Genomic DNA, 14034 nt, shown 5'->3' on the forward strand with positions numbered 1-14034 from the left:
CATTTGCTTGTTGTATACATTAATCCCTTGCTGTATCGAGGTTCACTTAGCGCAGTTTTGCTATTTGCGGATTTTCATCATGCATTGTGTTATGCATTCTGATTAGCTAAATTTAGGCACATGCTTTCTATCGCCAACAAAGTTTGACTTCTCAAACCGCTAAACTTGCTCTGGAGGTACATGCGGATCTCTGGCGCTCTCTAGTGTATCCCTGGTGACTTTTTAAAAATGATTGATAATGGAAAAATATATATTTTCTGTAGCACAGAACTGGATGGTAAATGCATATTAACAAAATATCCAAAATATAGCGGAAAGTTTTATGTAAAGTTCATTAATTAATTGACAGTACAGGAGATATTTGTCATAAAAACGTAAGCCTGTGAATTTTGTTTGTTCAGGAGTAATACATAAATGATTACATAGATAAAATAAAAGTTTCTACTTCACAAATGTTGACCATTGGAGGACATTTTTGGAACGTGAAAAACAAGAGATTACTGTACTGCATTCTTTTCTTACTTATTTAGAAATTTGTATTTCTTAATGTGCTTGTGGTCAAATTTAAAGACTAGACAAGGATTCAGCTAATATTATTTTCCTTAAGAAATATGTTTTGCTTTTAGGAGGTGGGGAGAAGCAAAAATCTCATTAGCTTGACCAAAGCAAGACCTATGACGATATGTTGGCATATCAGAAATAAGGGGTCGGAGACGGTCAGCTGCTGTGAAAAGCTCGTTTTATATGACACCAGAGTGACATTCAGGAAAACGGGAAAAAGAACCGCACATGCAATTTGGGGGGCTGGGAGGGAAGAAAGTGGCCGAGAGGGCGGTCCAGGGGGAATTGGTGGTGGGACGTGGGGGGTCGGATGCACATCACATGTAACACAACACCATCCTTTCCTGTGACTGTTCAATCTCACTGGCATTTTGATTCTATTACATAAATATAATCTTTTCTATTGTCAGACGTCTAACTGTACAGCTACTATAACATATTGCATATCTCCAATGTGTGTATTGGGGTGGGGTGACTCAGAAAAAGGCCAATGATGAAGTCTCTGCTACAAAAACACTGTTGACATCTCCGTGTCATGCATACTTGTGTGTGTCCACTTGAAATCTACATGACACTTCGCAAGACACACTCGGCCAGGAAAATCGGACGCAGCCCGACAAGCCGCCATCCAACAAAATCAATTGTAGCACGTCACTAGCCATAGTTTTGCTACATGTGGGCAGACCTGAGTCAATTAGGATTTGGGAAAAAAAACACCAAGATAGTTAGGTAAAGAGTTTTGATAGAGAATTATGTTTTGATGTTTACAGTCCTTTAGTTAGGAATACATTTCTCTTGTGATGAGCAGAACTCAGATAATTATTTTCTTTTTTGTAGATAAATGCTGTTAAACTTCTCCAAAACTCTTGATAATGTTATGTCACTATTCCATAGGATACTACCTTTAAAATGCGTCTTATACAAGAAAGTCCCATTAGTATGAAGAACAAATCAGATGATGGGCAAGAAGGAGTGTAGCACAGGATAAATAAATAAGCAAACATTTAAAATTGCCTGTGTAAAAACTGGACCTCCGGTGGGGTGCAGATACATTTCCATACAGCCCTTTGACGCCCTACCTGCAGTTAAAAACGCCATTTACAGGCGTCTAAGACGGATGCTAACAGTATTTGGCCCATGCCTGTGCTATTTTTCACACCTTTTTAGCCCTTTTTTAAAGCCAAGGAGCCCATATTTTTGTTAAGAAGTCCACGTTCTGACCTTATTAGCGTCAATGTCCTTTTCCTATCAAGCAGCAGTATGGTATACACTCAAGGCATTTTTCCCCCGTGTCAACTTACTCATGAAGGAAGGTAAAGAAAGTGAACATCTTTTCATGAATTCCGCGGTCCAAAATTACTACCTCATTATTAAGTAAGTGAAAGGTTGTGATAGATAAATCTTCGAAAGCAAGATTTATTTCAGACCAGGCAAAGCTTTGTTTATACCATTGAGTGGGACATATTGTTTTTTTTTATTTTGTAACAAGTAAATATGGGTAAAATAAATAAAAGAAAAAATGTCTGATTTTGAGGGTTTCACTTTCAGACCTGACAAAGACACTGAATGTGTTTCTAAAAAAGAAACGATAATGTTCCAGTTTAGGTCAGCATGAATTGATTTGGGTGTAGGTTCAATTTTTAGGTCTCCAACTATGACAGAAATGTATTCACCACTTTCTGTGGCTCATTTTCAGACCAGGCAAAAAACAAATTTCTTTTTTCCACTTAACAATGGTACAGATCAGTACAATACATATTCATTTGGGTTTGAGTATCCTAAAGTATCTCTGAGACTAGTAGAGACCCTACTCAAGACTCTACTTAACAAAGAAGGCTGTTGAACATACTGACAAATTACTGATCAGAACCAATTTGAATGGTTCTCCTTTTAGATCCGACTTAATTGGAAGACCTCTTTCCACCAAGCAGCTGTAAGGTTTGGCTTGGCTTTTTTCAAAGTCTTTACCTAACCATGAACAAAGTCATACATACTTCTATTGCCTAAAACCTGTCTAAAGTGCATGCTTGAGTGGTGGGTATTCCCTCTCACCTACCAACTGGAGTAGGCTGCTTGTTGTAAATGTGTCTTTAAAGACAGAGACCTTGATACTTACGCATACAATCACACAATCAAACTGGCAATGTCCCGTACTTGACAGTATCCACCTGTCAGTCAATGTTTTTACAAGCTACTGTGCTACAAAATGTTGACACAGGCCTCAACCCAACCGCGCTGGTACTGGTTAAAACAAGCACAGTTCTGACTCTCTGACAGACTTTGAAGCTTGAGGAACATTTCTTTGTTATTTTCCAGGGCCAGCTCCCTGAGTCTTGTACTTCTTGTCTATATTCCGTGACCTTGCAAAGACAGGCCGCTCTCAAGATGACCAGACTCGAACAGCCGAGTAACGAACAGCCGAGTAACAGAGAAAAGACGGTTCAGAGACAACAGAACTGAGTCATCACAGAACGATTCGGAAGAGTTCCTTACCTAGTTTAGATTAAAAAAGTTTCATCTGTTTTTCCTAGAGTTAGAATCCCTTTCCAGGGTGGTCTTTGTATTTGTTTGCTGACAAGTTAGCGAGAGGCCGTTGAGGGTGTCGGAAATAAATTCCATTTCATTGGGGGGCTCTGCAGAGTCTTGGTGTGGGGGGCCAGGACTCCTCTGGAGTTCTTCGGTAACCTGGAGGTGAGAAGCTGAGTCATGTTTCTCATATTGGACTGTTGTGAGGTTTGATTGGTGACTCTGGCGATCCAAACGTTGAGTTGGCGAGAAGCTAACACCATAGCTTTCCTCCAGTGCCACCTGCAGCCCAGCATCCGGATTGCCAGTGGCCGACGATGATTCGCTCTGGGATTTATGCTGCATACAAAGAAAAAAAAGGTTACTTTTGAATCTGGAGCTCTGCCAGGGCCATAAAATCTGTAATCTGTAATATTGTTCAATTCTATTTTTGAATTGGACTCTACTGTAGTCTTAAAGAGCAATAGTAATGTGTTTTTGATGTCTCCCATTGACAACACATCATATTCCAAAATTGATATCATTATCAGATTTACTCAGGACTTAATAATGAGGCTGTACACATTAAAATCAGGTCGTACTGCACCTGTCTACGACCAGGGTAACCCGTCCCCATTTTTTCCTCGCAAACAAGGATAACAAATATCTGTCTGGTCTAAATAATTTAAATTCTGACAGGTTTCTTGCAGCAAGGGAATGGCATCTTAAAAGCAGCTATATGCCCACATGAGTGGGCGTACATATATTTGTCTGTTTACCATCTTGCAAAAACAATCAGTAAGACAAAGGTGATGAGAAAAGAGCTTTAAGTAACAAAGAATAAACCCTTGGAGAGATGTAACGAGATTAAGGAAAATACATGATAACCGGTGAGAGAAATACAAATGTAAGCGTGAGCCAAGAACGATGGCAGCCAACAAAGCTGAGCGGCAGCCATGCTAATTAGCTCAGCGTCGCTGAGCACTACTGGATCACAGAGGAACCGAGCTTTACAAAGCCACCAGGTGGAGAGAGGGAGGCATGGGTCGCTATGGATACACAAGAACCAAAAAAGACCAGAAGCTCTTTGTTCTTGTTTTTACGCGCATGTGAATGGAAGGAAGAAAGTCAATGCTCATACTAAGCAAGGCGATGTTAGTCCTAATTAAAAATGAGGTGGTAGCTGTGCAAGGCAGGAACTTTGTCTGAAAACTTTGAAATCACAAAAATTAACAATGAAAATCCCTGGGACAAAATCTTTAGGTCTTGGTGACTTGAGAAATGTTGTGCGTCTACAGATGATAGAAATGCCTACCACAATTCATGTTGGTAAGGGACACTGTATTTGTTGAAATAATGTTCTAGTCCTTTACAAGAGTAATGCAAAACTAATGAGACATTTTCATTGCGGTGATATCACCAAATTAAAACACGGATGGTATACAATTTAGGGTCCCATGTCTGCCTAATATGTGTCTTATGAACAGTGTCAAGAGTAACGGGTTACAACGGAAAACATTCCTGGAAGGTAATACTTTTCTCAGTAACAAGTACTGTAAAGCATTATTTATAACATTTTGTAACTCAACTGTTGTTACAAAAAGGTGCGTTATTCCGCTATTTCAAAAGCAGATCGTGAATCACAATGTCTACTGCAATTGGGCAGTTACTCCCTCACTCATGAAATCACATACAAGAATCCTTCTGCCAGTAACAAAATGCCGAAAACAACAACTCAGAGAGGCTGTGATCTACCTACAAAATACAACTAAAAATATGTATGCGTAATTTCTCCCTACTGATATTCTAATATTCTGACTACAGTATGTACACGACTCCAAGCTGTATTTACAACTATAAAAGAAAATACTGCATTCAGGGGGTCATTTTTTTTTATTGTGTATACATAATTTGTTGTGGGTCACCAGAAACAGAATAGTAGGCAGCGAGTGGGAGGGTGCGTGGCTTTTAGAGCAAACGTGAGCAAATAATTAATGGAAAAAGACCCCTGAATTGTGATTCATTCTTATTTTGGTATTTATTATTTATGCCAGGAGAAAAAAAACTATTGAACATTACCCATAAATCAAGTAGGATATAATCAAGTCGTTTAAATACAAATGACGAAATGGGCGTGGAGTGTCGTGGTTAATTGTTTGCAAGCTCTAAAGATTTCAAAAGCCATACAGCTTCCACAGGTTGGTGTACACATTTTATTCAATTTATTTTATTATATGTCTATTTTTAATCAGTTTTAGGGGGCAGTTTTTATGTATATACAATAATTTGTAACTTTCAGAGTAGCGTTACATTGACCAGACCATTGATTCTTAGATTGCTCAGGCGGGTTACCCCAAGTGGTGATTCATTTTGAAGACCAAAAAACACAACAGGCACGTCCGAGATAAAGTTGTGGAAAAGTTATGGGATACAAGATTTTGCAGTATTTACACAGCTCCCGGAAAAGGGTGCAGGAAATGATATCAAAAAGTAGAGAGCTTAAAACCACTCCAAACCTACCAAGACCTGGAAGTCCCTCAAAATACTTTTGCAAGTCATTGGATGTATTCAGGGAACTTTTTCATTGGATTCCCAATAATTTAGTGACCCATCAAAACATGGGCTGATATCAAACTAGCTCAACGGTTCCGAAAACAATCCCAAAGGACGCTACAGAGCCAGTTACGCTATTACGGACCTTAACCCAAAGAACATTTTCGTATGAGTGAACACATTACTTCAATTTTTTAAAGTCCACGTAGTTTCAAGATTTGTTTGCATTAATGCAGATGTTATCTGCTCACCCATCCATTCATTCGCTCATAATACCCGTGAGTGTGTGGCCCTGTTGTTAGCTCCGGGTGAACGAAGGGACGCCCAGGAAGCCGGCGATGCCAACCGGCACGGAGGTGTGTCAGCGAGCTTAGAAGCGGGGTGAAAGAAGTCAGCAGGAAGGTGGAAGATTGAAGAGGACCTGAAGTCTCCATCCATGTGGCTCACGGGATCACCTGCAAACACAACCAGGCCTTGTTGTTCTTTACATCACTTTACACTTATCCATGCAAAATTCTGTTTAACTTCTATGTTCTGCCATTTCAGCGTTTGATTTCTTTCGATATTTGGTATCTATTTTTTTCCTATTTAGTACTTTTTGCCTTTTTGTATTTTTCTTCTAATTTTTCCATACTTTTCATCGTTTTAAAATTTGTAATTCCGTTTCACAGTAGCTCATATAGACCCGTTAGAAAACGGTACTATTTTAGATTTGACTTGTTAGGCTTTGTAAGTTGGAATTTCCTTGTGTCCGAAGTGCACAAGTTTTGCTTATTTGTATGTTTTGCAAATAATCTTCCTACCTTTTTGTTGATTGACAATCAGTTATTTGAAGTTTTTTTGTTTGGCTATTTAATGGTACATTGTATGTTTTTTGTTTTGAAGGTGTTTCTGTAAGATTATAAGCATATTTTTGCAGAGAAAGAAAACTTGTATATTAGTCTTACCCATGCCTGTTATTGGTATAAATAAAAAACTCAAATTTTGCGCAAGTTAGGTTTTAGGTTTTTTATCTTTTAGAGATGTGGTAGCAGACATTGCCATTTGTTACTCTTTTGTTACGGATGTGTTTAAACTCTATTAAGCACAAGAAATAAGGAGAGAATAAATCAAATTGATTTTTAATGTGAAAGGAGGCAGGGAGATAAGCCTTCAGATAAAGAATTTCCTCTACTATGTATTATATACAACCCCCAGCAAAAATTATAGAATCATCAGTCTTGGGCCAGCCGTGACTCAGACAGTTTAGATCACAAACATGAAACAATCGTAAGGTCATTGCTCCTTGGCATTCAGACACACTAAAATAAATTAAGAAAAAAACATTGCAATGGTCAGTAAATGTTACTTTTATGGAGCAAGTGCAGGGAAATACGTATGGAATCACTCAATTCTGAGAAGAAGAAAACAGGATATAGAGCATTTTGAGTAGAAAATAAGGACACACCCAATCAGTCCTTTCCTTAATCTGCTCGTTATTCAGCAGTTAAAAAAAGTGCAGTTATCACACCTTGGAGGGCTCCTGGACTAAATGGATAGGTAAAAATCATGGCTCCAACAAGAGAAATGTCTCTAGAGACCAAAGACAGGATTGTCAAATTTGTTGAAGAAGGTAACTCTGCTCGTATGGTTGCCAAGGATGTGGGCTGTTCAAAGTCAGCTGTATTGGCAGGCCAGGGAAGACATGGAGTCGCAAGACAAACAACTAAAAGCCATATGTCTTGAAAACAGAAAATGTAGACCAAGATAAATGAGGAGGAAATTGGAAGAAGTTAGAGTCAGTGTATGTGGAAGAACTGTGCAAATGTGCCTAAAGGAAATGGGATTTTCATATTGGAAAGCTAGAAGGAAACCATTGTTAACGCTTAAACACAAAAGAACAAGACTGCACTGGGCTAAGGAGAGGCAATCATGGACTGTGGATGACTGGATGAAGGTTATCTTCATTGATAAGTCACAAATCTGGATTGGACAAGGTGATGATGCCGGAACTTTTGTTTGGTGCTATTCCGGTGATATTTACAACGAGGACTGCCTAAAACATCAAAATTCCCGCAATTCTTAATAATACGGGGCTGGCAAAGTCACTGCGGAGATGACTGTGGTCAAAACTGCAAAAAAAAATTTACATTGGAATTTTGGACAGCTTTCTTATTCCTTCAATTAATAAAATGTGGGATGATGAACTCATTTCTAAGGTGACAATGCATCATGCCACAGAGAAGAACCTGTGAAAGCATTCCTTGGAGAAAGAGGCATCCAGCCAATGCCGTGGCCTACAAAAAACCCAGATCTCAACCCAATTGAAAACCTGTGGTGGAAATTGAAAAAAAAAAAAAAAAGGTAAACAGCCACGCTCAGACCTGCAAAGATGATCTGGCAACTGCAATAAAAGAGAGTTGGCACCAGATTGATGAAGAATACGGTTTGTCACCCATCAAGTCCATGCCTCAAAGACTGCTGTCATAAAAGCCAAAGGTGATGCAGCTAAATACTAGTGATATGTTTTGATTGCTATTTCTTTGTCTGTTTTTTTTTTATGATTACATATATTTTTCCTCAGAATGGAGTGATTACATATTCTTTTCCCTGCACTTGCTCTATAGAAGTAACATTTACTGACCATTGCAATGTTATTTTTTAACTTCTTTTTGTGTTTCTGAATGCCAATATATTGCACTTTGGAATGACCTTAGGGTTGTTTCATGTTTGTGATCTGAGTTTTTTCTCCAGAAGAAAATGTCTGAGTGAGGACTCGCCCAAGAGTGGTGATTCCATACTTTTTGCTACGGGTTGTACTGAGGCCCTCCCCTGAGCTCTCTCTTTTTTTAAATGTACAATTTTACAAAAGACAGGGTCACAGGTTCGATTCTGGGTGCCAGCCTTTCTGTGTTGAGTTTGCATGTTCTCCCTGTGGATTTCCTCTGGACCCTCTGGCTTCCTCCCACGTTTCAGAAAAAAAAAAAAACGTGTGGTAGCGTGATTGGCTGTCTCTAATTCTTGGTGGTTTTTTGCTACTTTTTTCCTTTTTTCTTTTCTTTGTTTTTGTGTGTGTGTTTGTCTTACTGTCGGTCACCCCTCTCGAGGGATATGACCAGGGTAGTTAAATAGGTTAATTGGGGGACTTAAGTTGTCTGTGGATGCAAGTGTAACTGTAGTCTGGCATGCATCTTCCATTGGTTTTAGGTGTTACACTTAAATTGTGAACTCAGTATTGTAATTATACAGATTTTGGTTGGGAGCAATGTGAGAAGATCCTACAGATTTGTTGGTATCAAACATTTATAGAGTCTCATTAACGGTGAAAAATGAGAAACGAGTTAATTAAAGTGGATTATTTAGGGTGGTAATTGGGGTCTTCATTATCTTTAAATTGAAGGAAAATCCCTAAATAACTTGAAAACTGACAAATTATAAGACTAGAACACCCTCAACCTTCTGGCATAATTTGATACTATTATTCAAGAAACGTGATATAAAACGATTTGCCTATTAGTAAATTCTCCAGGTCGACGATTGTTCTAGGCCTCTATGACTGGGGAACCATGTAACAAGTCGTTAAACATTCAACTGTTTAATGTTTCGGGCCTGTGGTGAGCATTTCTTATCAACTACTCATTTTCGGCCCTCTTTCAACAATTTGACATTCTTGGTCATTAGTTAATAACAAATTGAAACGTCTTAGGAGGGATGTTGATGGATTCTGTGGGGAAGTGAATAATGACAAAAAAATGTGACGGTTGGATGGTTAATGCAATATTAACCTGAGAATAAAATAAAAACGTGAAAAACTGGTGATGGATTGTTAGTGAATGGAATCTTAACAGTGAATGAAACCATAAAGAGTGAAAGAACGGTGACAGGTTTGTTAGTGAGTGAAATTTTAACCAGTGAATAGAAAAAGTTAAGAAATGGCTGCAAAAAAAAATAAGGAATGGCGACAGTTTGATTGGGAATGTGGTTTGAGTGGATGTACAAAGGACTGGCCCCCGGATGGAATCCTGATGTTGGTACCAGCAAGCCCTTTTAGCCCTCAAAATGGGATAGGGTTACAAGGCCTTATTAACCTGGAACCCCATTGACATTTGCAGGGTTAAGCTCCTACATTCGATATTTTGTTTAAATTCTTATTATTATTCTACACATTTCAAAAAATATGTAGCTACTGAAAAGTTGCATATGTCTTTGTACCTGAGCAATGCTTTGGGCTTTTTCTGTCCATAGAAGGCAGACGCAAGTGAGCATGGTCGCTTGCTTCAAAAAGCTGGTGGACTGCCTCATCTTTGTCATTGTTTACACTAGAAGCTCCCAGACGGGGGAGGCCCTCGTATTGGCCGACACATTGCCCTGCAGTGGGTAACTCTATCGAACTGTGTGAGCCACCGCTACTGCCCACCTGAAGGAGAGGAAAGATTATTCCGAGCGAGTGGTTGTGTATGTGCATGTGCGTTTTTACCTGGCTTTCTCCGATCAGCATCTGGTAGCTAGCGTGATCATCGAGGCTGAGATCATCAGGCAGTGCTGGAGATGATGATTTGTCAGACAGCTGCTCCGACATCAATGACATCCGCTCCACCTCCGCCAGACGAACCTAAAACCCCCAAAATAGTAAAGCCCCTAATCACTGTTTATGTGTTTGTGCAGATGGGTGTTTACCTCCTGTGTTTGTCCATCACAGTCCTTACAAACGGAGGAGTAATGATGGAAAACTGAGCCAGACAGGTTATCAATCATGTCACCTTCCATGGAGTCCTTGATCAGTAGAGACACGCTGTCCAGCCACTGGCTCTCCTTCAACACGTGGATACGAGCTTCATAAATATGATTAAAACCATCATCATCATGATTGAAAATAGAATTTTATTACCTGAGCAGGAGAATGAAGTCGACATCTGTGGTTGGTGTGTGCCTCCTGGGGAACCCCTGCATTCCCACTGCCGCCTATTCCATCTTTTGGCACGGTCATCAAAGTGCCGCTGGGCCCGGTGACCACCCCTGCTCCTCCACCCACCGCTCCCACACCTACGCCGGCTGTGGCCCCCGCGACAGCCCCAATGCCACCCATCATGCAACACAGGCCACCCTGGGCCAGCTCCAGCTCGATTTCAGCGTCCATTTCGGCGTCCTCCTGCGCCTCTTTGTTGGAGTCGTCCAAGTGCTTCATGAGGACAGCGACCACCACATTGATTAGGACAAACTGGGCCGTCAGCACGAAAGAGACAAAGTACAATGGAGAGATGAACTGAAGACCCGCGTGACAGCTGTAGTCGCTACCAGGATGCCCTGCAGGGCACTCGCGGAGGGTGTCCTAGCGGGTGAAGATGGAAGGACAGAATAAAACATTTAGGAAGTGAACACATAGACTTTATCATCAGCATACTTGGAAAAACTGAAAAAAGCTGCATCTTGCATAGGCACCACTTTTACAAAGTCTATTGTAATTAGCGTCAGCTCTGTGATGGAATGTGAGCGACGACAGCTGATGTTAGCAAAATACATACCAACATATTGTGTTCCCCGTATTTCATACATGTTTTAATTTCAAATTGTATACGCCGTATAATACTTTTTGTAGTAGGATTTGTGAAATATATTTATATTTTTTAAAAACTGTTTTTTTTTGGTTCGACTGATCTCGCCTTGCCCATTTCGACTCTACTCCAGATTGCCTTGGTCACTGGTAGCTGACGACAACGTCATCCTAGATTGCTAATATTGTCGCTGTATTCTACATAGTGTGTCTTGCTGTGAGTAAATAGGTGCCACGTTCTGTTTGTAAGGTTTATTGCTGCTTAAAATGGGAAATGCAGTCATTGCGATTAGCTCAGGTTGATGGGTATGTAAATAATTCTAAAGACTGCAGTTGAAGTTTAAAAGTTACTCACTTAAACTGTTTAGCTCCATCTCACATTTCTTTTGAAGTCATTTTAAATCGTGTTGTTTCCTGTTACCATTGGAAGCTTATGTTATCATCATATGTGTGAAAGCATTTGGTGTCATTATAAAGAGTACATGGAGGAATATTCCGTTAAACATTAAGTAAACAAGTGTCCTGTGTTTGAGGGTTTTTTTTTTGTTTCGTGAGTCAAGGTTCTTAGTCTAATGTTTGAGACAGCAATGATATGATTTGATACTAAGCTTTTGTTTGAATATAATACAGACACAAGACCCATTAGGCTACTGAATGCATGGACTGTATTACTTTTCTCAAAAAAGATGAAGATATTTTCTTAACTGTCATTAGATCAGATGGATATGCTCAATATTGTCCACTGATGAATCTACAAGTGTAAATTGTTTGTCCTGACTAAAACTGGAGAATATTTTTATTTCTACATTTTTTTTTTACTAAAACTCAGCAAACAAAATAATGTATATTAGGATTGAAATATTTTATCGACATGATTTAAAGCAAACATAAAACCAGGGAGAGTTTTGAGATAAAAGAAACAGTTGTAACAGAAACGAATCAAGTGAATTGAAAATAATTGAACACTAGCCATCTGCTAAGATGTGGGTGGTAAAGTGGTGGTTGAATACACCATTAAACAAAATAACTATATCAAAGATTATATTTTAGATAAGATTAATAAAGAAAATGAAATAAACAGATGTTTTCAATTTTCTGGTTAGCACTCCAAACTAGTTTTAGTCACAGTGAATTGCATTAGCATTAAGAAAATTTCCCTTTTTGCGACAAAGCTAGGCATGCCATCTGATCAACAAAGTTCTGATCTAGCATTTGTATTTATTATCTGTGTTGCAAATTTATAACACTAAATTTAGAGACATATCTAAATCTCATCTCATCTCATTAGCCGTACCGCTTATCCTCATTAGGGTCGCGGGGGGGGGCTGGAGCCCATCCCAGCCATCTCCGGGCAGTGGGCTGGGGACACCCTGAACTGGTTGCCAGCCAATCGCAGGGCACACAGGACAGACAACTCATTCGCTCATTCACACCTATGGACAATTTGGACCGGACAATTCACCTGAAATGCATGTTTTTGGAACGTGGGAGGAAACCGGAGTGCCCGGAGGAAACCCACGCAAGCACGGGGAGAACATACAAACTCCGCACAGGAAGTCTGGAGCTGGATTTGAACCCACGACAGGTTCCCATGACATGAACTGTGCCGCACAAGCGCTAACCACTGCGCCGCCGTGCTGCCCACATATCTAAATTGAATAAAATATTCTCCGACTTGTAAAAGGCAGCCTGTTTGTAAAGGAAGCAAACTTCCACTGTGTCATAACTTCAGCAGTGTCATTTCAGCATGGGTCAAGTATCGTTCTGAGACGTTGATAACCAGAAAATGTTTCAAAGGACAAGCGGGGATTAGTAATTTTGAGTTTTCTTTGCACTTGGGAGCAATGTTCCCTCTGATTTTCCACGGGTCTGAGTGTTCACACAAAGTCGGTGAGCAACGCTTGAAACAACAGTGAGCAACAGCAATCCCAAGGTTGGCAACTAAGTCATTATCAAACATGTCCAAAACTTGACATCACGTTACATTTTGCCGAGTTTCCGGCAATGCAAAAAAATGTTTCACTTTTGAATGAATTGACAAATGTATTATTGCAAAGGTTGTACGGCCTACAAACGTCATTTGTTTCTACAACAATTCTTTCACAAGATTTCCATTTCTTTTTTTTGCTGGTATCTTTTGTCGCATAATACTAACATTTTTGGGGGCTTATTTAGTCGGTTGTACAATACACAACTGTATTTAATCACATTTTTAGTGGAAGTACAACGTTGGCAACAAGATTGACTTGGTGTAATTGGAAATTATTTGAATGCAACACAAACTTTTTCTTCTTTTTCAATGTTTTTTTTTTCATTTTTTTAATCCCTTTTAAAAAAAATCTCATTGTGTTTTTCCTAGCTGTTACTTTTTTCTTTTTGTTCTCTATTTACTTTTTTTCCTTTGTTTGTTTCTTTTCTTTTTTTCTGGCTTTTTTCTGAATTTTTCTTTCTTTTTTCTCTTCCTTTTGTTTCTTTTTTTCTCAGCTTTTCATTACTTTTTCATTTTGGTATTTTTTTATTTTTTGTTCTATTTCCCCCCTTCCTTTAAGACATTTTGTGCATAATTTTACATAACATTTGGTCATATAGGGATGAAAGAAGCAAAAACAACCGGAAGAGCCGTTTGGGACCCGAAAGAGCCGGTTCCTTTTAGTGAGCCGAGCCGAAGAAGCCGGTTCTCGAAAAACTTTAAAAACTCACACACGCAGTTTAGAGGGAACATTGCGCTGGCTAGATTTTTTTGAGCGCTGAAAATGTGCAGGCAGTGTGCGATTGTGCACGTGCGCACCTTAGAGGGAACACTGCTTGGGAAATTGTTTAGGCGTCTGACACAGTCTTTCATTATTCACTCCATACCTGCCTTCTCTGGGCAAGACAATCTTTGA

The 14034-nt window shown here is 39.4% G+C and overlaps 1 protein-coding gene across 1 annotated transcript in view; it reads right to left on the reverse strand.

Moving 5' to 3' along the window:
• Positions 1–743: 743 nt before the first annotated feature.
• Positions 744–14034, reverse strand: part of cacna1ib (calcium voltage-gated channel subunit alpha1 Ib) — a 142158-nt gene continuing 128867 nt past the window's right edge. Inside the window, exons 32-37 of the mRNA XM_088342921.1 lie at positions 10487–10927; positions 10276–10410; positions 10076–10210; positions 9811–10015; positions 5896–6074; positions 744–3426 (exon numbers count right to left, since the gene is read on the reverse strand). Of these exons, the coding sequence (XP_088199047.1) occupies positions 3076–3426; positions 5896–6074; positions 9811–10015; positions 10076–10210; positions 10276–10410; positions 10487–10927 (1446 nt within the window). The 3' untranslated portion in view covers positions 744–3075. The remainder of the gene's footprint in view (positions 3427–5895; positions 6075–9810; positions 10016–10075; positions 10211–10275; positions 10411–10486; positions 10928–14034) is intronic.

This window comes from Urocampus carinirostris, chromosome 8 (genome assembly GCF_059441175.1).
Source record: "Urocampus carinirostris isolate Australia breed hairy pipefish chromosome 8, RoL_Ucar_1.0, whole genome shotgun sequence".
Lineage (NCBI taxonomy): Eukaryota > Metazoa > Chordata > Actinopteri > Syngnathiformes > Syngnathidae > Urocampus > Urocampus carinirostris.